The sequence below is a fragment of the Pelophylax lessonae genome (assembly GCF_965119305.1).
Source record: "Pelophylax lessonae genome assembly, chromosome: 4".
Lineage (NCBI taxonomy): Eukaryota > Metazoa > Chordata > Amphibia > Anura > Ranidae > Pelophylax > Pelophylax lessonae.
Genome location: NC_138771.1, coordinates 506,131,762 through 506,158,445, shown reverse-complemented (window position 1 = coordinate 506,158,445; position 26,684 = coordinate 506,131,762). Strand labels below are relative to the sequence as shown.

Below are 26,684 nucleotides of genomic sequence, written 5' to 3'. Positions count from 1 at the left end.
TACTAGAAAAGTCCGACTGTTCCCTCTATTCCTCAATGGCTTCAGATGGTTGACCATCTCTATCACATGGAGGACATGACTCTGGAATACAAAAACCAATCTGAAAGAGCATACAAGATATGGGTCTGTTGGATCTCCTTTAAGTGTTCATCCACTTATGCTACATTGGTGTCTTGATTATCAAACAGTATACTATGCTATATCCTCCTCTACGTTATGTACCAATATCAGCCATTCGAGCCGGTCGCACTCCCTCCCCTCCTCCCACTGTCTCCTATCTTTTCTTTCTCCACTTCTTTTTCCCCTTCTCTCCTTCTTATTTCAACCCTCTCAAATTATGCTCTTTCTACTCACCATTTGTGATGGGATGTTAAATACGCTTTTTAAATACGTTTCAAGTGATTATTTGATGTTTCTTTTTCTGCACATCAAAAGTCTTATGTTGCTGATACTCACAAAGTGATTTCACAATACTTTATGTCTGTTAATGCCTTCATAATGACTCGCTTTGGAGATTGTTTTGTAACCTATGGCATATTTTTTTAATAAAAATTTATTGAACAAAAAAAAAAGTAAAGGGGTAAACAACCAGGGGTCAGGGGTGGCCTTTATGGTCTCTTGCCCCAGGGTCCTGTAGGTTCTAGTTTTACCTCTGCCCTGCACTTAATATTATTTACACCCTCCCCTAACGCTGCCCTATTTACATTACATATTCCTGACTCCTGCAGGTCATAGGCTCAAGTTTTAAGCCCCCCCCCCCACTATTAGCTGAATTTTTCCACAACCAAAAGTGCTGCTGCTCTAGCTGTCACTTTCTTCTTTCTTTTCTTGAAGAAGGCAGCCCATGTTAGGATCATACACACAGACCCACTGCATTTAGAAAATGCCCTTGCTTCAAGCTGATTTAGATATTGCCTGCAATGCTTGGCAGATTTGGAAAGCTTTACAACTTGCTAAGCTTGCTAAACGTGTCCATTCAAGTTAATAGAAGTGCGCTGCAAATGTGTTCTCAATGCTGGACATGTGCGATACAGTTGCATTCAATTAAAATGGGACATCAATGCATACATACAGTATCTGTAAATGCACCAATTCTACAGGGCACTATAATGTACATACTATGTACTGTGGTGAGCTGTGTGGGTAAAAATATTCCAGGTACAGATATCTGTGCATTTGGGTGTGCTGCTGGCCCATTCAAAATACAAAGGAAGCTTTGATGCGATACACCTCAATCCGTCACTTACCCCCTCCCCCCTCCCTGTACAGTTTTCTCCACATTACCTCTCTTTTTGGGTAAGGACATAGACTCATACTCGTCATCCTTCTTCTTGGTGCCCAGGTCAATGGTGTTGACGGTCACAGTGGCTCGGATCTCCTGCTGGGCAGCTTTCATCCTGTCGTACAAGACCTTGAAAAACTTCTCAGATTTTTTCTGCTCGTTTAATTGATGGTAAAAGGAACTCTGTTGGAAAATAATGGACTCACGTTGTATCATGTTGGAAAGCAGTGGAGAAAAGTGAATTTGGGACATGGCTGTGCTGTCTGGCAGGGGTGCCTGGATTACAATACTTTCTAAACAGCACTCAATGCATTTCAATTATATTCTTAGCTGTTTTATTGAAGTTCATCTTTAAAGTGCAATTCCCGCCAAAACTCTTTTTTTTGTTTTGGATACAGTGAAAAATGGGGAGATTTTCTCTTACTTTCCTGTGCCAGGGAAAACATTGTAACTACGACAGGAAGTGAGGAAACATTCTCTACAGGAGCACAGTGAGCAATACAAGCCTGATGGAAGTTACAGCCCTCTACTCTACTTACAAGGAGTGCTTTTGTTGTGATGTGTCCCCCTTAAAGACTACTCCTGACCTTTGGTCCTGGTGACACATAGTCACTAGCACAGGAAGTAGAAGACAATTATCCCAATGGGGCGTCACAATGGGGAAAAAAACAGAAGAAAACATTCTAGACTAGGGACGCTTTAAATTTAGAAAAATATGACAGTTTCCTTATTTACGTTACCTTTGCAAGTTTCAAAGACTAATTCCACTTTTGTTAAGTTTTTTTTTTTTTTTAACAAACTTTGTTACAGTCTTACCTTTTGGTATTCTGAAGAAATAGCTGTTTGTTTGTGTCCATGTGCAAAATGAATGCGAATGAGTTTATAAATATTAATCAGCTGCTGCACTTGCAGGGTTCTAATGAGGAAAGTGGCAGTGTCTGCAGACGTGATTAACGCTTTGAGAGTACTCCACCCAAACTGAAATGTTTGTTGCAGGAGATGCCCAAAATCTGGCTTGTATCTTAGTGCAGACTGCTGGGTAAATCAGTAAGCCAATCACACAAGCAGGAAATGACATATCTGGGGGGCGTTCTGTACCTCACCTGTGTACAGAATGCCTCAAGGTTGCCATTTTGCCTTGCATTTTACAGAAAATTACAATTCTTCGGATTTAAATGGGGAACTTAATTTTTAATAACAATACATTATATGGCTCGTATTGCATTGTATCATATATGCTATATGTTTTTTTTTTTTTTTTGTGATTTTTTCTTTTTTCCTATGAAAGTGGAGTTACCCTTTTAAGTGCTAGGCTCCAATCAAAATAGGAGAAAATGCAGTTCTGATGTAGAATACAGGTCCAACACGACAAAGCTTTTCATCTTTCAACTGGTAACTTAAAGATTTGACATATTTACTAAGGCTAAAATATTGGTGAATTTCAGATTGGAACTGGATAGGCCAAATTATGTTACAATGTGTCAGAAAGCAGAGGCAGCCATATTGGAAGGTGGGTGGCCGATCAAAGGGTGTTTCTGTTCTTACCTGTATTTGGGTGTTTCCACCCTCCAGCAGCGCAATTCCGAGTAAGATTCCTTCAGAAAATATCCGATCGTTCTTGGTGCTAACAATGACGTCTATGACCAGTTCAGAAGCACCCTCCTTGTCTAGAAGGCACTGAATATCCGTCATGGAAGCCCCTGACTTCTTGTCAGTGTCCTGGATGGAGAAGGCTGTTAAAAAGCAGACAATGAAGTTAATGTTTGGGATCCTCTGTTCTCTTACTCCCCCGTTTTGTTTTGTTAAAGCGTAACTCCAGACTTCCCTTCAGTCTTCTTCCATAGTTGTACTGGCTCCTCTCTTGTATTGAAATTGCTTACCCTAATTTCACTGCACACTGTGAGCTTCCAGCAGTGTTCATGCAGCAAGTCAGATACAGCCCGCCTAATTTCTTGGCTGGGGGACATCCAGCACCATCTAGTCCTTTCCTCCCCAGCCTTCTATCCCTGGCCCCAGGGCCATCTTTAATATTGAATGTACCCATGGCAAACATTTCTCTGGTCCCGTTCAACCCCCCACCCCCCCAGCCAGGCACAGAAGCACTCTGGATCCCCACCCTCTGCTCTGATAACACTGGCTGCCACCACCTTGTTATCTGAGCCAGGCCACCACTCTAATTTGCCCTTTACACTGTCCCTCTACCATCAGGCTGCTGATTGGGGAGGACCTCAGGGTGCAGGCTGCATGTGTTGTGTGTCCGCACATTGTGGAGTGTACCTGCTGGAAAGCATAAACCAGGAAAACTATTTGTGAGCAACATGGGCTCAAGGGGTAGCTGCTTTGGGCCCCACAACAGTGACTGGGCTGGGGGCAGCTGCCCCTTTTGCCCCATGTTAAAGACAGCCCTGCCTGGCCCAATCGTTTCATTCATTGGATCTTCTTTCAATCGTGGTTGCTTAGTATTAAAAGTGGGTGTTACCTAGGGTGGTCTGCATGCAAGTACAGCCTGCCTAGGAATGCCCACTCCTCCAGACTGACATCCACCCATTAAGATATCTGATATTTGCATAACTCCACCCAAGAACCAACCTAATGCTTCCATCAGGGTTGAAGCCTGATAGCCATGTAATGCACCCTGCTGGTCCTTCCCACCAGCCATGATGGGCCTGCATTGCTATAGAAGCACATATACCTGGTGATGATGTCACTGGGTCTATAAAGGTATATAATGAAAATGGAAATGTTTTATTTCAACATTTCCTTAGCTTGTTGATTAGAGCGAAAAGAATGAACATTGGAAGGCAAAATAAAAGCAGCTTCAACTTTAAAAGAATTAAAGGTGAGAGAAATGTGGTACAAGGTAGGACAGAAATATCACTGTTGGTTTTCTGGGGAGCAACAGGAACCCTGCAGTATATCAACCTCAAAACTAAGAATTTTGTTTCGAAGTCAATCTTCAGGCTCACAGCGGCAGTCTGTGGTCTGTAAACACCAGATGATTCAGGACCTACACTACCGTTCTAGTTAGGGCGAAAAAAAAGCTCCAGACAGACATTCTCCATCAGTAAGAAGCAAATATGAAAAATGTAACAGTAAACGATCCGATGGAGCAGCCCAGCCCTACACCATGGCCTAAACTTACTAATGGGAATTAAATCATTTACAATCCATATTAATTAATATTATAATTATCGCCATTATTATAGCATTCATTTCTTTCTCCATCATTGTCCGAACAATTACTGTGACATACTTTTGAAACTTCAGAAATGAATATTACTAATATCAAACTGAATGAGTCCCCTTAAGCCCTAACAGAAGCCACAAGGAAATGACAGTTACCGGCTACCGCTCCAGATTTCCCGTATCCTGCCGTCAGCGGCCCGTTCAGAGAGGAGCCATAGTCACCCTTGAAGTAACGATTCAGTAGTATTTTACGCAGCGTGACACCCTGTACAATGGAAGTAAAAAATATTTGTAAGTATCCGACACATCAATTCACAATTAACTAAATTGATCCCCCAAGGAAAATGTCTGGATTTTCTTATAGGTAAGAAAAAAAGTTATGGCTCATTTACACTAGAGATTGGGTGGGGGGGGCTAAAACCCAGTGGCTGAGCTGCGTTTTTACCAGACCTCACCTGCTGTAAAGGCAGTGGCCCTGGGTGTATGCATGCCACGACTTAAATGCCTTGCTTTGCAGCAGCAGCAGCAGATATTATACCCCCATTTCATTTGGCAGGCACTGTCGCCCGCCTATTGTGATCTATTTAAATGAATGTGGCCATGCTGCAATTGCACAGTAGTCCAGCATTTAGGGCAGGGGTGTCCAAACTTTTTTCAAAGAGGGCCAGATTTGATGAAGTGAACATGTGTGAGGGCCGACCATTTTACCTGACATTCTTTGGACCATTCAAATGAAATACAAACTAACTATTTTATGCAAAGTTTATTGCAAACGGCATACTTTTCCTTTCATTACATGGATGACAAATCTAAACGAATGTTAAATCGCTCCACCTTTCATATCTGAAGGCCAGATGAAAAAAAAATCCAGGAAGCTGAAATATATGTCAGGAACATTGTAAAGTACATTACATATTATTGGTAATAAAGGTTGTCTGTCAACTTTTAAGTTAAAAAAAAAATATGAACAGGAACATAACACCAAGTATACATGTTGTGTTCAAATATATTGATAACTGATTTAGACCAACTCACGTTAACTGAGATTTTACAATGTATTCATCTCAATCCGGAGCATGCGTGCTTCCTAATCAGTCACACAAGGGTTAACCCCATATAAGCGCTATATTAAGCCACCGATGATGATTAATGATGGCAGCAAAAAAAGTCATGAATGATGCCAATGTATTTTTCCAAATTACCTGTGGGGCCGTATTTAAGCAGCCCGGGGGCTGCATTTGGCCCCCGGGCCGGACTTTGGACATGCCTGATTTAGGGGGATAAAACAGGTGGTGAAAAGGCAATACAACACCTCCTAACCACCTGTCAAATGCTGTCTGAAAAGCGATCTGAACACGGATCGCTTCTTAGAGAGCACTGCAAGTGTAAATGAAGCCTTCAGGCCCCTTTTCACACTGGTAGAGTCCGCCAGCAGATCCGCCTGCTAAGCAGGGCATCTCTCCACTGGTCCCTGTTGATCAGGCAGATGACAGGTCCATGTGTTCTGCACTGTCCTCTATCGGTCCACCGCTAGTCCATTTCTATTTGACTGTCATCCAATCCGATCTGCCCGACAGATCCCCATCCGTTTGTTTTTAGCGGACAGTATCGGATGTCAGCAGGTGTCAATAAATACATGTCCGTTGACATTTGCCGCTCCATAATGAGCAATGGATGGTCCAATCAGGTCCAAAAATTTAATAGTGCAGGGCTAAAAAATAATTATTACAATGATCAATAAAAACCAGATAATTGAAAGTCCAGAATCAGAAAAAAAAGATGAAATATATGGTTCAGTCAATAATCCAAGAACCCATATGATAGGGGGTGTAGGAAAAAATAGCACTGGAAAGGGTAAATCCAACCTCACAGACTGCTTACCGGACAAATTTGACCACCTCCGAATGTCTCTTCTGGACTCTCTCGGTAAACCAATCACAGAAGCATGTACGTGATGACGTCACTGCCTAAGCCCCATCCTACGCGTTTCGTCAGATATAATGTCTGCTGGGGATAGGCTGAAAAGACGGTATATCTGATGAAACGCATAGGGTGGGGTTTAGAATGGTGATGTCATCACGTACATGCTTCTAAGATTAGTTTACCTGAGAGAGTCCAGAAGAGAGATCCGGAGGGACGCTGCTATATACACCATCTGCTTATTGAGTTTTTTTACTTGGAGGATTGTAAGTGCAATACTTTTATTCATTAAATGCATTTTACATATTCCGCTATGGGAGTTCTTGTCTGCTTTTCCCCACATATCCATCCTTCCGGATGAGCATAAGAGGTGTTATCGAGTGCATGGTTTTGGGGAGACCATTACATTTTTGACCAATATAACATAGTGGTCAAATTTGTCCGGTAAGCAGCTTGAGCTTTCATCACGTGTGTGAAGTTGGATTTAACCTTTCCAGTGCTATTCTTTCTTACACCCCCTATAATATGGGTTCTTGGATTTTGGACTGAAACATATATTTAATCTTTTTCCTCTGATTTTGGACTTTCAATTAACAGTTTTTATTGATCATTGTAAAAATTATATTTTAGAGCTGCACTATTATATTATTGTATTAATTGGGAGTATTTTTATTTGACTTTCAGTGCTGGCTGCTATCTTCTTTAACTCTAGCGCAAGGTTTACATACTGTTTGTATACTGTTTCCAATCAGGTCCGCCTGAAAAACTGACAGGTGGACCCAATCGGTCCGTCATGTAATAGGGGCCTAAGACAAAGCAAGTACAAACAATAATGATAACAGTACAAAAATAGAGGCACAATTGTACAAGGGTACAGAAGACAGCATGGTAATCTCTTTTTCAAGATACACTATCATTGCTGAGTAATATTAATAAAGTGGTCCAGCCTGAAGTGATCTGGCAGGACTTCATTTTCTAACTAAAGTTCCACTACTAAGTTTTACTAAAAAGTGTTAGTAAACTCATGTTTTGATCTTGTACCTACAGGTAAGCCTATAATAAAACTTACATATGGGTACAGTGAATATATCCTAAACGTGCAGTGTTTAGGAGACATTAACACTGGATTCAGCTCTGATGTAACCGGCGCATGCGCTCTGAAGGTCTGGCATACCATGCCGGACTTTCAGAGCACCGTGCTGTAGCCAAGAGCTCCCAGTGATGTCATCGCGGCCCCAGCCACTCACACAGCTAGAGCCCGTGAACCTGGAAGGCAGACGGGGGAAGGTGGTAGCACAGTCAGCGGTGACAGCGCATTGCTGGAGGGCTTTGTTCTAAGGTAAGTATTTCATATTGTGCTAGTATGCGATGCATACTAGCACATTATGCCATTGCCTTGCAGGAGGAGTATTTTTTTTTTTTTTTTATAGCGTGGTTTACTACCACTTTAAGAACATACAGGCTCAACAATGTGTCAGTGTACCACTTCTGGGCACTTATTACTGCTCACAGAGATAACAGTACTACCCCATAACAATGCCTTCATCTACTTTCCCCTCCAGAAAGATGGCTCCATCTTTGCTAAGGCATTAACCAGGGTCACTATCTATACAACGACACAATCATGTAAATCCTGGTGTCTATGTAATTCTTGTTTGTGTTCACAAAAGTCTGACACAGATTCTGATCTTCTGCAGCCTCTCACCTTGTGACTTGCTACAAAGTTACAATGTTACAGTCTGATCACTGGAGGAGATAGACTCAGGAAATACTTCCTCTTGCCTGCAGCAGACAGGCTTTTTAATAAAAAAATAAATAAAAAAAAGTGGAGCTCTGCTGAAAAATGATACAATTGGTATATATTGCAACAGGTCAGTTATTTATACAGAATAAAGTTAATGAAAGATTCACCAAAAAAATCTTCCAAAGAAAAGTGTGCAGTGTTGGGATATCTTCGCTGTACCTGGACACGTCAGATAATATTTAAAATGGCCGTGCCTAGATTAGTATTATATTGTGACAGCAATCTAGACACTGATGCACACAGAAAAGACATTCTTCTGCATCAATCCATGAACTGCTGGATGAACAAGCACTTTTTTCTTGGTATCGTATCCCTTCATGGAAGTGGCATTTAACTTTACATATGAAGACAATACATCTCAAATGAGACCTGTTAATCTGAAGTTTTGATCAATTTTATTCATTTTTTAATCCTTTTTTTTTTTTTTTTCTTTTTTTTTAATTTTGGATTTGCTTTCATTACTCGTATAATATCTTTACTTCACAAATAAAAAGTTGCAGCTAACTGTATGACTGTGCCTATGTGAGTGAAACTTCATTCAGTATGATAGTGTAGGAGAGGACTACTGTGTACCATGTATTAAGATTTAACAAAGGAGTCATTTGGATATGCTAGTGTGCTGTCATCCATGTTTCGCATGTGGTGTGAATGAGCCCTAGAGATGACAGACAACCGCACAGCATAAACACCAGAAATTAAATGTAGTAACACTCAGTGTCAGAACACGTGCCTCAATTCTGTCCAGATGCTACATTTTCACATGTAACTTCCAGGGTCAGCCCTTAAAAGTTTCCATTCAAAATCAAAGTTCTGAAAACTTTTCAAACATTTTCTATAAATCTCGGAACTGTGATCACACCATCAGACACAATCCCAGACAATTAACTATTTAATGATGCACTAGTAGACTGTGCCCGGAATATCTTACTGCCCCCCTTCCCTATCGCTACACGTTGCAGCGCAGCCACCAGACGTCTTCAGAGCGAAGCCCAGGGAGACAGCGCAGACGGGAAGAATGAGCCAGATTTGTCTGCCTCTTCCCAAGGTCTGGCCTTTAAAGGATAATAAATGAAATCAGTTGCAGGGCGTGCGTCTCTTCTGACCTGTGTGGGCTGACTCGGCGGCGAACGCCATGTAGGACACACAGTTACCATGGAGACAGCACACGACTTTAAGTGTAGGAGTCAGGCATTGTAAACACGACGGGGGAAAAAAAAAAAATCAGTCTCCCCGACCAAAAAGACACCCTGAATCTGCCGCAGTGTCTGGACTGTAAACTCTGTATACAGAGACAGATACCAAGCAATATATTGCTCAAGAGACAAAATTACCCTTTTCTGTGGCCTAAATATAACATAGATAGATAGATAGATAGATAGATAGATAGATAGATAGATAGATAGATAGATAGATAGATAGATAGATAGATAGATAGACAGACAGACAGATAGACACATTTTGGATTGGTGTAATTACAGTGGGGAAAACAATAATTTGAACCCCTGCAGATTTTGTAAGTTTGCCCACTTACAAAGAAATGAAGGGTCTATAATTGTTATCATAGGTGGTTTTTTTAAATGATCGAGACAGAAGATCAACCAAAAATCCAGAAAAAAACACATGATACGAATGTTTTAAATTGAGTTGCAGTTCAGTGAATAAAAAAAAAGTATTTGATCCCCTAACAACCAACAATAATTCTGATTCTCACAGACTGGCGACAGTATGTACTCATGTGGTACACAGATCAGTTCTGTCAATTTAAGAACGTGTTCCTAAAAACAATTCGTTATGTGTATAAAAGACACCTATCCACAGAATCTCTTTCTTCTATTCAAACCTCATCATCATGGGCAAGACCAAACAGCTGTCAAAAGGACGTCAGAGACAATCGTGTAGACCTGCACAAGGCTGGAATGGGCTACAAGACCATCAGCAAGAAGATTGGTGAGAAGGAGACAACTGTTGGAGGGTTTATTGGCAAATGGAAATAATATAAAATAAAAATCAATCACCCTCGGTCTGGAGCTAAATGCAAGATTTCGCTTCAAGGGGTAGGGATGATAATGAGAAAAGTGAGAGATCAGCCCAGAACTACACAGGAGGAGCTTGTGAATAATCTCAAGGCAGTTGGGACCACAGTCACCAAACAAATGACTGATATCACAATACGCCGCCATGGATTAAAATCCTGCAGCGCCCGCAAGATCCCCCTCCTTAAGAAGGTACATATACAGGCCAGTCTGAAGCTTGCCAATAAACATCTAAATTATTCAGAGTAGGATTGGGAGAAAGTGCTGTGGTCAGATGAGACCAAAATTGAGCTCTTTGGCATTAACTCGACTCGCCGTGTTTGAAGGAAGGAAAATGTTGACTATGACCTTAAAGCAGAGTTCCGGCGCAAAAAAAATTCCAATAAACATACCCGCGGGACAGTCAGGGCTGGTACATTCCACAATGGCTAGCCTCTGATCTGTCCCGGTTAGCACTTACCTGCAAGAAGAAATACTCACTTTTAAAATTTCTTCTCCAGCGTTGCCATCTCTGTTGTGGGCAGCTGAAGCCAGCGCGATCCTCTTCGGCGTCTTCTTCCATGTCTTCTTCTCCCAGAATGCGCCTGCACCGGCCCTCTCGTCGCTTCCGGTGCGTCGCCGCATTCCTCCACAGCTTCTGGGCATGCCCAGAAGCTGTTTAGCAAGGAATGCGGCGTTGCACCGGAAGTGACGAGCGGGGCCGTTGCAGGCGCATTGATTCCTGGGAGCGATGACATTCAGCTCCCAGGAATCATTGCAAAGCGGAAGTGACGGCGCGGGTCGTGAGGCCGAGGGAGGAAGTGGAAAGAAGGTGAGTATTTTTTTTCTGCAATTACAAGTGCAAAAAAAAAAAAAATCCTAACTACCCATTTCTTTTTCAGGTGAGCTATAGCAAGCGCATGGACCAAAATCGACTATGTCGATTTTGTGGCCGGAACTCCGCTTTAAGAGCATCATCCCTACAGTCAAACATGGAGGTGGAAACATGCTTTGGGGCTGTTTCTCTACTAAAGGTACAGACTGACTTTGCCGCATTGAGGACAGGGCCATGTATTGTAAAATCTTGGATGAGAACCTTCTTCCCTAAGCCAGAACACTGAAGATGAGTCATGAATAGGTCTTCCAGCATGACAATGTCCCAAAACATACCGCCCAGGCCAGCAAAGAAGAGGCTCAAAAAGAAGCACATTGAAGTGGCCTAGCCAGTCTCCAGACCATAATCCCATAGGAAATTTATAGAGGGAGCTAAAACTTCGAGTTGCCAAGGGACAGCCAAGAATCCTTAAGGATTTAGAGAAGATCTCTAAAGAAGAGTGGAACAAAATCCCTCTTGAGATGTGTGCAAACCTGGTCACTAACTTCAAGTCTTACCTCTGTACTTTCCTACAAGGGTTTCTCCACCAAGTACTAAGTCATGTTTTGGTTGGGGGATCAAATACTTATTTTACTCACTGAACTGCAACTTAATTTATAACATTTGTATAATGTGTTTTTTCTGGATTTTTGGTTGATATTCTGCCTCTAACATTTAAAATACACCTATAATAAAAATGATAGACCCTTTATTTCTTTGTACCGTATATATTTTCGAGTATAAGCCGAGTTTTTCAGCACATTTTTTTGTGCTGAAAATGTCCCCCTCGGCTTATACTCGAGTCAAAAAAAAAAAAGTTCCCAGCCGCTCCGACGTGTTTAAGATTTAAAAATGGCGCCGCCGGGCGTATACATGTCACGGCGCATGCGCCGCCACCGCTCGGGACAGGCCGGAAATAGGCGAACGTATACCAGCTGTCCAGAGCGGCGGCACGTGCGCAATGACGTGTCGGGGCCGGGCGGCGCCATTTTTAAAATGAAGGCGCCTCTGGAACAGGTAAGTGAGACAGCCGCACTAATGGCACTTTTCCACTGCAAGTACCGGCTAGTACCGGCTCGGCTCTACTCGGCCCTGCTTGGCCCGGTTTGCTTTTCCACTGCGGTACCGCATGGTATAGTGTCGGAACGGTTCGGTACGGTACGGTATAGGTTTGCTTTTCCACTAAAGTAGTACTAAAGTTAAGTGGGTGGGATAACAACGGGGTGGGTGTGATTCTCTGACCAACCAGTGGCTAGTAGTGACTGCATGCAAAGGATTGTGGGATATGGTACCAGTTTGGTACCTGTTGGAACCACAATCGAGTAGGTACTGTTTTTTCAGAGCCGTACCGTACCGTTCGGTTCCATGCAGTGGAAAAGCAAACCTATACCGTACCGTACCGAACCGTTCCGACCCTATACCATGCGGTACCGCAGTGGAAAAGCACAAAAGCGTGCCAAGCCGGTACGGTTCTATGCAGTGGAAAAGCGCCATATTATGCCCGCAACCTCTTGTACCATGCTTGCCACCTTGAATTCTCCTGTACATGCCAGCCACACTGCATTCTCCTGTACCATGCCAGTCACACTGAATTCTCCTGTACCATGCTTGCCACCCTGAATTCTCCTGTACCATGCCATTCTCACCCTAGGCTTATACTCGAGTCAATCATTTTTCCCATCTTTTTGTGGTAAAAGTAGGGGCCTCGGCTTATACTCGGGTCGGCTTATACTCGAGTATATACGGTAAGTGGGCAAACTTCCAAAATCTGCAGGGGATCAAATCATTATTTGCCCCACTGTATAGATAGAGTATCTGTATCTTACATTGTAGAGTTGTACAACATTTGTACCTTGCTAATCCTAGTTGATTGGAAGTCTACCAGACAATGTTTAAAAAAAAAAAAAAAAAAAAAACATTACTCTTTGCAGTCTGCAATAACATGAAATGTCCACAAATAGCTATATGACCTTTATACTCCTGATAACTATATGACCTTTGCCTAGGTTGTACGTCAGCAGAGAGAAATTGGGAGCAACAAGATATCATCAATAATAAGAAAAGGGGCGTTTTTCATCCAAAGTAATAAAGTGACTGAAAGGAAAATACTGACAAATTTCCCAGTCATTCTTCAGAAGTAGGATTACAGGTCAGCATTAAATTTGTTTTTGTAGTGGCAATCACAAATTTTTTATAGAATCTTAGAATGGTAAAGTGAAAGGTAGATTTTTTATTTTTTAAACATAACAAACATGTTATACTTACCTGCTCTGTGCAATGGTTTTGCACAGAGCAGTCTCCATCCTCCTCTTCTCAGGTCCCCTGATAGTGCTCCTGGCTCCTCCCCCACGTTGAGTGCATAAGACACACAGAATGCCGCTCAGTCCCGCCCCTCCTCACTGGCTGTGACTGACAGCAGCAGGAGCCAATGGCTCCTATTGCTGTCTCTGAGCTAATGGGGAGAGAAAGCACCTCACTCCCGTTTACATTGCTGGATCAAGATTTTGCTCAGATAAGTATTTAGGGGGCTGGGGGGGGGGGGGAGAATGCATTAAGATTAAAAAAAAAAAAACTTCTGCCTTTAGAACTTAAATTTAACTTAAAAAAATCAAATCAAATAATAGCCAATGACCCTTCATTGACAGTCCTTGTTTAGGCATTTCCTACTATAGGGTGACAATGCTTTGTCCCTATCTACCAATTGTACTTCTACACTGTCAGCACTGTCAGGCCTCCAATGGAGACTACACAAGTGGCTGTTTCAGCACACATTACACAGACATGGCCCACTGTTGTCACCATCAGAAATCCCACCTATGCATGTTTTGCAGGTAGACTGGAATTGGCTGCAAGGAGACTGCAGGGAGTTAGTAGCACTGAGGGCTGGTTCACACCAGATGCTTTCCAGTGCATTTTAAAAACGCATCTGGAGCACATATACACCAATGGCCCTAGCTCTCACCAGTGCATTCAGTTCCAGTGTTTTCCAAAAAAGTACAGCATGCTGCAGTTTTTCTATACCGGATAGGATTCTAACTGCTAAGCAGTCCTGTGTCTTCTTTTTTTATATATTTTGTTTCAAGATGCGCCAAATATTTTCAATTGGCCAAATGTCTGGACTACAGGCAGGCCAGTAAAGCACCCGAACTCTTCTACTAGGAAGCCATGCCATTGTCATAGATGTAGTATGCAGTTTACCATTGTCCTGCTGAAATAAGCAAGACCTTTCCTGAAAAAGACATAGTCTGGATGGGAACATAAGCTGCTCTTAAACCTGGATATATCTTTCAGCATTGATGGTGCCATTCCAGGCTTTTGAACGGAGTGCTAATAACAAACTAGAAGGTCTTCGGTCTTCTCCTCTTTAGTCTGGAGAACACGGCACCAATGAGTGCCAAAAAGAATGCAAAATTTAAATTAGTCTGAGTCTGACCACAGGACAGTTGTCCACTTTGCAACAGGCCATTTTAAATGAGTACTGTCCCAGAGAATATGGTGGTGTTTCCGCATCATGTTCAGATGTGGCTTCTTTGCATGACTAACTATGGTCACAGACAGTGATTTTTGGAAGTATTCCTGAGCCCTGGCAGTTCACAGAATCATGATTGTTTTTAATGCAGTGCTGTCTGAGGGCCAGAATATCACAGGCATCCAATATTGGGTTTTGGCTTTGTCCTTTGCGCACAAAGATTTCTTCATATTCTCAAAATCTTTTGATGAGATGTACTATATATAATTATTTATTTAAAGTCTGCAATTTTACGTTGAGGAACATTATTCTGAAATTGTTTGACAATTTTTAGATGGAGCTTTCACAGATTGGTGAACCTCTGCCCATCTTTACGTAATTCTGAGACACTCTGACTCTCTAAGAAGCTCTTTTTTACCCAATCATGTTACTGACCTGTTGCCAATTAACCAAATTAGTTGAAAAATGTTATTCCAGCACTTCCTTGTTAGTACAACTTACATTAACAGCTTTTTGCTGTCCTGTCCCAACTTTTTGGAGACATGTTGCTGCCATCAATTTCAAAATTACCTTTTTTTTTCTTTGACCACTTCCTGACCAGTCTATAGCAGTTTTACTGCTACAGGGCGACTGCTGTGCGAAGGATCACACACGCACACACACACACACACACACACACATATATATATATATCACATGGTCCTAAGTATTCAGACCCTTTGCTCAGTATTTAGTAGAAGCCCCCTTTTGATCTAATACAGCCAGGAGTCTTTTTGGGAAAGATGCAACAAGTCTTTCACACCTGGATTTGGGGATCCTCTGCCATTCCTCCTTGCAGATCCTCTCCAGTTCTGTCAGGTTGGATGGTAAACGTTGGTGGACAGCCATTTTTAGGTCTCTCCAGAGATGCTCAATTGGGTTTAAGTCAGGGCTCTGGCTGGGCCATTCAAGAACAGTCACGGAGTTGTTGTGAAGCCACTCCTTCGTTATTTTAGCTGTGTGCTTAGGGTCATTGTCTTGTTGGAAGGTAAACCTTCGGCCCAGTCTGAGGTCCAGAGCACTCTGGAGAAGGTTTTTGTCCAGCATATCCCTGTACTTGGCCGCATTTATCTTTCCCTCGATTGCAACCAGTCGTCCTGTCCCTGCAGCTGAAAAACACCCCGACAGCATGATGCTGCCACCACCATGCTTCACTGTTGGGACTGTATTGGACAGGTGATGAGCAGTGCCTGGTTTTCTCCACACATACCGCTTAGAATTAAGGCCAAAAAGTTCTATTTTGGTCTCATCAGACCAGAGAATCTTATTTCTCACCATCTTGGAGTCCTTCAGGTGTTTTTTAGCAAACTCCATGCGGGCTTTCATGTGTCTTACACTGAGGAGAGGCTTCCGTCGGGCCACTCTGCCATAAAGCCCCGACTGGTGGAGGGCTGCAGTGATGGTTGACTTTCTACAACTTTCTCCCATCTCCTGACTGCATCTCTGGAGCTCAGCCACAGTGATCTTTGGGTTCTTCTTTACCTCTCTCACCAAGGCTCTTCTCCCCCGATAGCTCAGTTTGGCCGGACGGCCAGCTCTAGGAAGGGTTCTGGTCGTCCCAAACGTCTTCCATTTGAGGATTATGGAGGCCACTGTGCTCTTAGGAACCTTAAGTGCAGCAGAAATCTTTTTTTAACCTTGGCCAGATCTGTGCCTTGCCACAATTCTGTCTCTGAGCTCTTCAGGCAGTTCCTTTGACCTCATGATTCTCATTTGCTCTGACATGCATTGTGATCTGGAAGGTCTTATATAGACAGGTGTGTGGCTTTCCTAATCAAGTCCAATCAGTATAATCAAACACAGCTGGACTCAAATGAAGGTGTAGAACCATCTCAAGGATGATCAGAAGAAATGGAAAGCACCTGAGTTAAATATATGAGTGTCACAGCAAAGGGTCTGAATACTTAGGACCATGTGATATTTCAGTTTTTCTTTTTTAATAAATGTGCAACAATGTCAACAATGCTGTGTTTTTCTGTCAGTATGGGGTGCTATGTGTACATTCATGAGGAAGAAGAATGAACTTAAATGATTTTAGCAAATGGCTGCAATATAACAAAGAGTGAAAAATTTAAGGGGGTCTGAATACTTTCCGTACCCACTGTATATATATATATATATATATATATATATATATATATATATATATATTAAGTCGGGTCCATAAATATTGCGACATCGACACAATTCTAATCTTTTTGGCACTATACACACCAACAATGGATTTGAAATGAAACAAACAAGATGTGCTCTATCTGCAGACGTTCAGCTTTAATTTGAGGGTATTTACATCCAAATCAGGTGAATGGTGTAGGAATTACAACAGTTTGTATATATGCCTCCCACTTTTTAAGGGACCAAAAGTAATGGGACAATTGGCTGCTCAACTGTTCCATGGCCAGGTGTGTGTTATTCCCTCATTATCCCATTTACAAGGAGCAGATAAAAGGTCCATTTCAAGTGTGCTATTTGCATTTGGAATCTGTTGCTGTCAACTCTCAATATGAGATCCAAAGAGCTGTCATTATCAGTTAAGCAAGCCATCATTAGGCTGAAAAAACAAGACAAACCCATCAGAGAGATAGCAAAAACATTAGGTGTGGCCAAATCAACTGTTTGGAACATCCTTAAAAAGAAAGAACGCACCGGTGAGCTCAGTAACACCAAAAGACCCGGAAGACCACGGAAAACAACTGTGGTGGATGACCGAAGAATTCTTTCCCTGGTGAAGAAAACACCCTTCACAACACAGTTCCCCACAAGCGCTTAATTTATAAAATAAGGTCTGCGGGCATCGACCACAAGGTTTGCTCTTGTATACGGCACTGGCTAAAACGGCGTGTCCAAAGGGTGGTAATAAAAAGTGCATACTCAGACTGGTCTGGGGTGGTAAGTAGGGTCCCCCAAGGCTCAGTCCTGGGATCAACTCTGTTCAATTTATTCATAAACAGCATTGAGGACGGGATCAGTAGTTCTATATCAGTTTTTGCAGATGACACAAAATTGGGCAGGGCAGTAACTGCACAGCATGAGGCAGATATCCTACAGGATGACCTGAACAAAATAACAGAGTGGGCAACGACATAGCAAATGAGGTTTAATGTGGAGAAGTGTAAGGTTTTGCACTCGGGGACTAAAAACATAAAAGCACAATACACTTTAGGGGGGGATCCTTTGGGGGAATCAAAAATGGAGAAAGATATGGGAGTCTTGGTAGAGGATAGACTAAGCAATAGCATGCAATGTCAAGCGGCACCTGCCAGAGCTGGCAGAATATTAGCATGCATAAAGAAAGGGATGTATTCCAGAGATAAAACTATAATCCTACCACTTTATAAAACTCTGGTCCAACCGCATCTGGAGTATTCTGTCCAGTTCTGGTCGCCAGTCCTCAGGAGGGATGTGTTGGAGCTGGAGAGAGTCCAGAGAAGGGCAACTAAACTAATTAGGGGATTGGAGGACCTTAATTGTGAAGAGCGTCTACAATCGCTTAATTTATTCTCCCTGGAGAAGAGACGCCTGAGAGGAGACATGATAGCAATCTATAAATACCTCAATGGTGATCTCAGCATAGAAAAAAAACCCTCGAGGACTCGAGGACATACAATGCGATTAGAGGAGAAACGTTTTGACCTCAGGCAACGCAGAGGGTTCTTTACTGTTAGGGCTACAAGAGTGTGGAATTCTCTACCACAAGAGGTATTTTCCGTGGGAAGTATGGCTACTTTCAAAAGTCTCTTGGATGTACATTCAAGGATCAGAACATTAAGGGGTATGAGAGATGATTACGTCTACGTGCGCCTACACAGGTTGAACTAGATGGACTATTGTCTTTATTCAACCTCAACTACTATGCAACAGGCGGCCAGATCAAGAACACTCTCCAGGAGGTAGGTGTATGTGTGTCAAAGTCAACAATCAAGAGAAGATTTCACCAGAGTGAATAAAGAGGGTTCACCACAAGATGTAAACCATTGGTGAGCATCAAAAACAGGAAGGCCTGATTAGAGTTTGCCCAACAACATCTAAAAAAGCCTTTACAGTACTGGAACAACATCCTATGGACAGATGAGACATAGATCAACTTGTACCAGAGTGATGGGAAGAGAAGAGTATGGAGAAGGAAAGGAACTGCTCGTGATCCAAAGCATACCACCTCATCAGTGAAGCATTGTGGTGGTAATGCCATGGCGTGGGCATGTATGGCTGCCAATGGAACTGGTTCTCTTGTATTTATTGATGATGTGACTGCTGACAAAAGCAGCAAGATGAATTCTGAAGTGTTTCGGGCAATATTATCTGCTTATATTCAGCCAAATGCTTCAGAACTCATTGGACGGCACTTCACAGTGCAGATGGACAATGACCTGAAGCATACTGCGAAAGCAACCAAAGAGTTTTTTAAGGGAAAGAAGTGGAATGTTATGCAATGGCCAAGTCAATCACCTGACCTGAATCCGATTGAGCATGCATTTCACTTGCTGAAGACAAAACTGAAGGGAAAATGCCCCAAGAACAAGCAGGAACTGAAGACAGTTGCAGTAGAGGCCTGGTAGTGCATTACCAGGGATGAAACCCAGCATCTGGTGATGTCAAATTCAGAATCAAATTCAGGATCTTATGAGACAGATGAGGCAGGGAAAGGCAGGAGGAAGCTTTTTGCTAGCCCGCCGCCCACAAGCCGCCTCCACCCAGGACATAAGGGATTCCAGGACCGCCGTCAGTGCATGGATGGATGGCTGGGACTCGAAGGGCCCTACAGCCTAAGAGAGGGGATCAGTTGGGGAAGCGTGCTCCAAAGACTCCATGAGTCACCAGGGGGACCCCACAAAAAACTGTAGCACACTGCTAAGGGACAAGTCCCACCTCGCTGGTAGCACCACCAGGTCACCAAACACAAGGTACAGAGCGATCCTCAGCAGAGAGAGGATCCCACCAGACTCACCATCCGCCGGCACCTGCAATCACCAGGAGAATCTGCACTACACGTGCTGGGACCAGGAAACTAAATGATCCAGGAGTCAGCACCAGGGGATAAGGAGGAGCTCCCACCGCCGACCTCGATGCCCACGGGGCTCCACTGTCATGGCCGCTGCTATTTGCAATGTAAACCACAAGAAAATGGCGGCTGGACTACAAAAACATGGCTGCAGTGTATAGGAATACACAAGGCTACAACAAAATGGCGGCTCCGCGCGGCGCCACGAGGCCTTCAGGGACCCAGAAATCAGGAGACCAGGCCTCAGGACAGATCCAGGCAGGACAATGGGACAATGGGACCCTGGCAGGAGCCCCAACCAGGTACAGCCCCCCCCCGCCAGTCGATCGGCTGGTCGCCGGCGGCACACCCCCCCCCCCGCCCCCATCGCCAGTTAGTGCCCTGCCCCACCCCAGGAAAGTGGTCAAACCACCCCAAAAAAATACATCCCCAGTGTATGTGGAGGGGGGGCAGGATGAGGAACTTGGCAGGGGGGGTGCCTATGGGAAGGGGTCTGGCCGTCCTAAGGAGGGGCCCACGTCCACCTCAAAACCCCCCAAGGGGTAGCAGCGGGAAAGCTACTCACCATACCAGGATACAGGTAGGCACCTCTCCAGATAGATTCTCCTCTCCATCGAAATGGGGGGCTGTCGGCCAGGAGGAACGCTGCCACTTAGGCCGTAGCCAGGTCGTATATGACCTCATGAGACGTTTAACTCACAGGGCCAGTCCCTGTCCAGTGGGGCTATGTTGCGGCCGACCTAGCGGGGAGCTTAGGCCTGCGCGCGCTTGCTGGCCAGACTGGGGTGACCACTGGATCCATATAACCCAGCCTGTCTCCCAGTACGGCAGTTGATTGTAGATCTCACAGTAAAACCCCAGGAGGAAAAAATGTTCAATCTAAAATATTTTTCCAGGACCAAAGATCCCAGCAAGGTTCTAGGTCCCCACTCCTGAGTAGGCAGAAAAAAAGTGACTATAGCAAAGAGAGGGAGACTGCCCATGGGTGTAGCCAGAATCTTTCTTCTGCCTAGTGTCCTACTCCTGTAGGGGGCAGCATAACCCAATGGTCAAGAAAGACAGGAGCTGTGTCCGTCAATGAACGAAAGAGAATTTTTTCAAAATTGTCGCTCTTTTTTTGTTTATAGCGCAAAAAAGTAAAAAAACGCAGAGGTGATCAAATACCACCAAACAACAGCTCTATTTGTGGGGAAAAAAGGACATACATGTTATTTGGGAAACAGTGTTGCATGACAGCACAATTGTCAGTTAAAGTAATGCAGTGCCGTATCGCAAAAAATAGCCTGGTCACGAAGGGGGGTAAATCTTCTGGAGCTGAAGTAGTTAAATAATACTTTTTCTTGGTTTAAACATTTGATATATATTCTACTTTCTACTGTGCATAAAATTTGAGTTTATGAGATTTTGTTTGTGTGTAGATTTTACACAGCGTCCCAACTTTTCTGGAATTGGGGTTTTACATTGCACTAAATGTAAATAACAATTTTTCAAGTGTCAAAATAAAAAAGAGGAAAAAAAAACACCACACTGGAACACATTGAAAACATGTCAAAATGCACCAAAAATGTGTAGAACTGTGTATGCAAAAATGTGAAAAATGTGTGGAAATGTATATGCAAAAATGCATCCAGAGTGCTGAAATGATAGTGTGAACAAGTCCTGAGATGCATAAAAAATGGAAAATAAGGGCAATTGTTCATGACACAATTTGCTTTAGAAAACTAAATGTTAGGCTTTATGTCTACATTAACCCCTTGATGGCAATCTGCCACAAGAGAAGCTCCAGTCTACTCCTCATCCTATACTAACCTGCATTTATCATCCGTCCCCGGTTGCCCTCTCTCAGCCGCTCACTGCAGGCTGTGGTGACGAAAGGTGTTAATTGATAATCAGCATAATAACTCTCTTCCCAACATCTCCCGGAGAACAGAAAACTTTTCATCTTGCTTGCATGGAAGAACGAAGATGCATTACAATTAATAGCATCTCCTGAATTTTACCCAAAGTGCTTCATCATGTGAAACCTGGCGAATCATCTGCCATGCTAAAGTGCTACCTACTTTAAAAAAAAAAAAGAAATCCTGAATTTACAATTTACTAAAACAAGTGCCTCATTTTTCTGGGAAACATTATTCAATATCTATAATATGTCTGAAAAAAAACCTTCACACTTAATGTCATCTTTCCGGATTGCCTAGATGTGATTTAGAAGAGTTTACAAATTGCGCTCCTTTAACCCTTCGTTGGGGCTCCTGAAGCGCCGCCCGTCACGACTCCGCCACTGCAATCAAGCCATGTCGTTAAGCAGCCGGCAATCACAAGGGATTCTGATGAATCTTTTTATTTTTTATTTTTTGGCGATGACATTAGGGTGGCTTTGTAGTACAATCAGAGGCAAGCACTCGACTTTCTAATTACGGCTATGCGAATATATATTCGAGCGGGCAAAATTAAGGGGCCACTGTGAGTTTTTTTTTTTTTTTAAGCATCTGCTTCTATCTAATCATGCTTTTTCTACCTGTCTAAACTTCAGGAAAAAAGTAGCAAACTACGCTTAAAAGGAACATGCTGCTAGTTACACGCGTAAAATGTTATTTGTGGCTCCAGTGTGTGACTCCCCCCACATTGGCATGTTAACGAGAGCCTGTCGCCAACTTTGCTGGTAAACACATAGAAAAATATTACATTTATGATTTTTAAAAAACTATTTTTTTCTTAAAACAGACCCCTGGGTAAAATGAAATAAAATAAAGACCATCTCAGACTGCAAAGTAGCCATGGCACATGAAGCAACTGAACCAAAAGTCACGCAAGAATTATTACGACAGTCCTGAAGTATCTGCCTCATTTTCCACCATGGCATTTGGGGGATATTTTGAAGTAACTTATGGCAGCAGTCACTTGTGACACAGCAGCAGTGTCTAGAGTGTAATAAAAAAAAATACAATCTTTAACAGTCTCCTATACCAGGGCTCAAAATTTCAAGTCCTGAGCTACTAGCCAGGCCTTAAGAGTTACTCACCACCAGTTGCCCCACCCAACCCCTACCCTGCCCCACACCTAATTCCGCCCCTAAACACGGCCTCATAAATCATCTCATGAAATGACACTGTTAAATGTTTTATGCAGAAATAAGTTACAAAAATAAATCTTAACAACAACTTTATCAGTGTTCATCAATGCAGCCTATCAGTGCCCATCAGTACAAAATTGTGTGTATATGTGTATGCAGAAATGCATCCAGAACGCTAAAATTATAGTGTGAATAAGCCCTGAGATGCATCAAAAATGGAAAAAAGGGCAATTGTTCAAGACACAATGTGCTTTAGCAAACTAAATGTTAGGCTTTATGTCTACATTAACCCCTTCATGGCAAGCTGCCACAAGAGAAGCTCCAGTAAACTCATCATCCTATACTAGCCTGCATTTATCATCCGCCCTCTCTCACCACAGGCTGCCTCATCCGCTCACCGCATCAATGCAGCCTATCAGCGCCCATCAGTGCAACCTCATCAGTGCCCATCAATGCAGCCTATCAGTGCAGCATATCAGTGCTCATCAGTGCAGCCTATGAGTGCCCATCAGTGCAGCCTCATTAGTGCCCATGAATGCAGCCTCACCAATACTCATCAATGCAGCCTCACCAGTACTCATCAATGCAGACTCACCAGTGCCCATCAATGCAGCCTCACCAGCACCCATCAATGCAGCCTCACCAGTCACATCAATGCAGCCTCACCAGTGCCCATCAATGCAGCCTCACCAGTGCCCATCAATGCAGCCTAACCAGTGCATGAGGATCAGAGAGAGGAGAGCTGGCTGCATCATCATACAGATTAGGATCGCTCGCTGTGACAACGTTTTGATTTGAATTGCCCAGGGGCCGCAGTTAAACAAAATCCAGCCTCCTGGACTGGCTCCTATGATAGACGTCACACGTCTTGGCATTGGACCAGTGTGCTGTCTATCAAAGGAGCTGGTCCAGGAGTCGGGACTTTGTTTGACAGCAGCTGTCGGGAAATTCAAATCAAACCCCCTTTGTGTGTTCCGGCCGGCTCTTCTTTGTCTTCCCCAGGTTCCTGGCTGATTGCTGGGATGGTTCCTATTCAACCACGTCTGCCAGTGGGACTTGACCCCCCCACCCAAGGCATCCCCACACTCGCCCTCAAGTTTTTTCACTTGCGAGCAGGCGAGTGGAAGTTTTGAGCGCTGTCCTATACCATGGCAGTAGTCCTCAATATGACAGTTTCCTCTTCTTTGGTACTATTTAGCACTTACATCTGAAATGTAGTGTCTTGTAACACATCATTATTTTAAATAGGCTTTGGGTAGAGCTGTAAATAAAAACTCTGTAGATCAGGCACAGGTATTCCAAAGTGACACCTCTTTCTTGTGACAAAGTGGTCTTTTGTTACAGTAACAGTTAAGTTGGGTTTTGGATCGGAATGCTGACAGAAACTCAGCAGATTCAGAAACACTAACTGCAATGTGACTTCCCATTTTTAACAAAGCAACAATCTATTGGCATGTGCCTGTCATCCTCAGCACTCTTGCAACATGGCAACAGTCTCCGGCACTCCATTGTTGGCAATCACAGATAGATCTTTAGGTATTACTAGAGGGATCACCAGCAGGAGGTCCGGACTCCTCTATATGAATTTTTAGTCATCACTAGTGGAATCGCCAGCAGGAAGAAGAAGGTCCCAAATTTCCTATATAGATATATAGTTATTACTAGAGGGATCACTAGGAGGAAGAAAGTCTCTATTCTCCTATACAGATTTTAAATATCAATAGAGGGATCACCAGCAAGGGGAAGGAGGTCCTGATTCCCCTAAATGGATCTTTAGTTATCACTAGTGAGATCCCCAGGAGGAGGTCCTGATTCCCCTATATGGATCTTTAGTTATCACTAAAGGGATCACTAGGAGAAAGAAAGTCTCAAATTCCCTACATAGATCTGTAGTTAGTTATCACTAGATGGATCATCAGTAGGAGGGTTCAATATTGAGTTGACCCTTTGCAGCTATAACAGCTTCAACTCTTCGGGAAGGCTGTCCACATGGTTTAGGAGTGTCTATGGGAATGTTTAACCATTCTTGCAGAAGTGCATTTGTGAGGTCAGGCACCGATGTTGGACGAGAAGACCTGACTCGCAGTATCCACTCTAATTTATCCCAAAGGTGTTCTGTGGGGTTTAGGTCAGGACTCTGTGCAGGCCAGTCAAGTTCCTCCTCCCCAAACTCGCTCATCCATGTCTTTATGGACCTTGCTTTGTACACTGGTACAAATCATTTGGTGGAGGGAGGATTATGATGTGGGGTTGTCTTTCAGTAGTTGGGCTTGGCCCCTTAGTTCCAGTGAAGGGAACTCTTAAGGCCTCAGCATACCAAGACATTTTGAACAATTTCATGCTCCCAACTTTGCAGAACCAGTTTTGGGGATGGCCCCTTCCTGTTCCAACATGACTGTGCACCAGTGAACAAAGCAAGGTCCATAAGGACATGGATGAGCGAGCAGATCTTTCGTTATCACTAGAGGGATCCTAGCAGGTGAAAGGAGGTCCCGAGTCCTCTATATAGATCTATAATAATCACTGGAGGTTTTATCAGCAGGAGGCCCTGGGTTAGTTTATAAAAAAAATATCCCAAGCTTTGAACACCTCACGGAACACTGTTCAATCCATCGTCCGAAAAAGGAAATAGTATGGCACAACTGCAAACCTTACCAAGACATGGCCATCCACCTAAACTGACAGGCCGGGCAAGGAGAGCATTATTCAGAGAAGGAGCCAAGAGGCCCATGGTGACTCTGGAGAAGCTGCAGAGATCCACAGTTTAGGTGGGAGAATCTGTCAACAAGACAACTATTAGTTGTGCACTCCACAAATCTGGCATTTATTGGTAGAGTGGCAAGAAGAAAGCCATTGTTGAAAGAAAGCCATAAGAAGTCCTATTTGCAGTTTGCGAGAAGCCATATGGGGGACACAGCAAACATGTGGAAGAAGGTGCTTTGGTCAGATGAGACAAAAATTGAACATTTTGGCCTAAAACCAAAACGCTATGTGTGGCAGAAAACTAACACTGCACATCAACCTAGACACACCATCCCATGAAACATGGTGGTGGCAGCATCATGTTGTGGGGATGCTATTCCTCAGCAGGGACAAGGAAACTGGTCAGAGTTGATGGGAAGGTGGATGGAGCCAAATACAGGGCAATCTTAGAAGAAAACCTGTTAAGAGTCTTCAAAAGACTTGAGACTGGGGCGGAGGTTCACCTTCCAGCAGGACAATGACCCTAAACATACAGCCAGAGCTACAATGGAATGGTTTAGATCAAATCATGCTCATGTCACATTAGAATGGCCCAGTCCAAGACTAAAATTCAATTGAGAATCTGTGGCAAGACTTGAAAATTGCTGTTCACAGACACTCTTCATCCAATCTGACAGAGCTTGAGCTATTAATAAAAGAAGAATGGGTAAAAATGTCACTATCTAGATGTGCAAAGCTGGTAGAGACATCCCCCAAAAGACTTGCAGCTGTAATTGCAGCAAAAAGTGGTTCTACAAAGTATTGACTCGGGGGGCTGAATACAATGCACACCACACTTTTCACATATTTATTTGTAAAAAATGTTGAAAACCATTTATCTTTTTCCTTCCACTTCACAATTATGTGCCACTTTCTGTTGGTCTATCACATAAAAATCCCCAAAAAATAAATTTACGTTTTTGGTGGTAACATGACAAATTGTGGAAAATTGCAAGGGGTGTAAATACTTTTTCAAGGCACTGTATACACATTTTGCCTTTCATTTATATATTTAATTGAATGGGTTGTTCTATAAGGTGATCGTTTACAATTACTTTAAAATAAAAAAATTCAATATTGAGCAGATTCAGTGGACCACTTGGTCTTTTTCTCCCATAGCCCAATAATTGTACGGTTGTAAATCCCTTGTAACATAGCAGTCTCTTGTTACACCGTAGCTGTTAAAGTGAGTTTTGGTTAGGGTTGTAGACAGAAATTCTGTGGGTCAGGCACAGGGATCGCCATGTGATATCAATTCTGTGAATGTGGCTCAGGGACTGCAAT

General features: G+C 43.1%; 1 protein-coding gene across 1 annotated transcript in view; it reads right to left on the bottom strand.

Annotated features, from left to right (window-relative positions):
• ITPR2 (inositol 1,4,5-trisphosphate receptor type 2) overlaps positions 1 to 26,684 on the bottom strand; it is a 611,059-nt gene that overhangs the window by 185,734 nt on the left and 398,641 nt on the right. The window contains exons 38-40 of the mRNA XM_082252924.1: positions 4,625 to 4,733; positions 2,828 to 3,015; positions 1,285 to 1,465 (exon numbers count right to left, since the gene is read on the bottom strand). Of these exons, the coding sequence (XP_082109050.1) occupies positions 1,285 to 1,465; positions 2,828 to 3,015; positions 4,625 to 4,733 (478 nt within the window). The remainder of the gene's footprint in view (positions 1 to 1,284; positions 1,466 to 2,827; positions 3,016 to 4,624; positions 4,734 to 26,684) is intronic.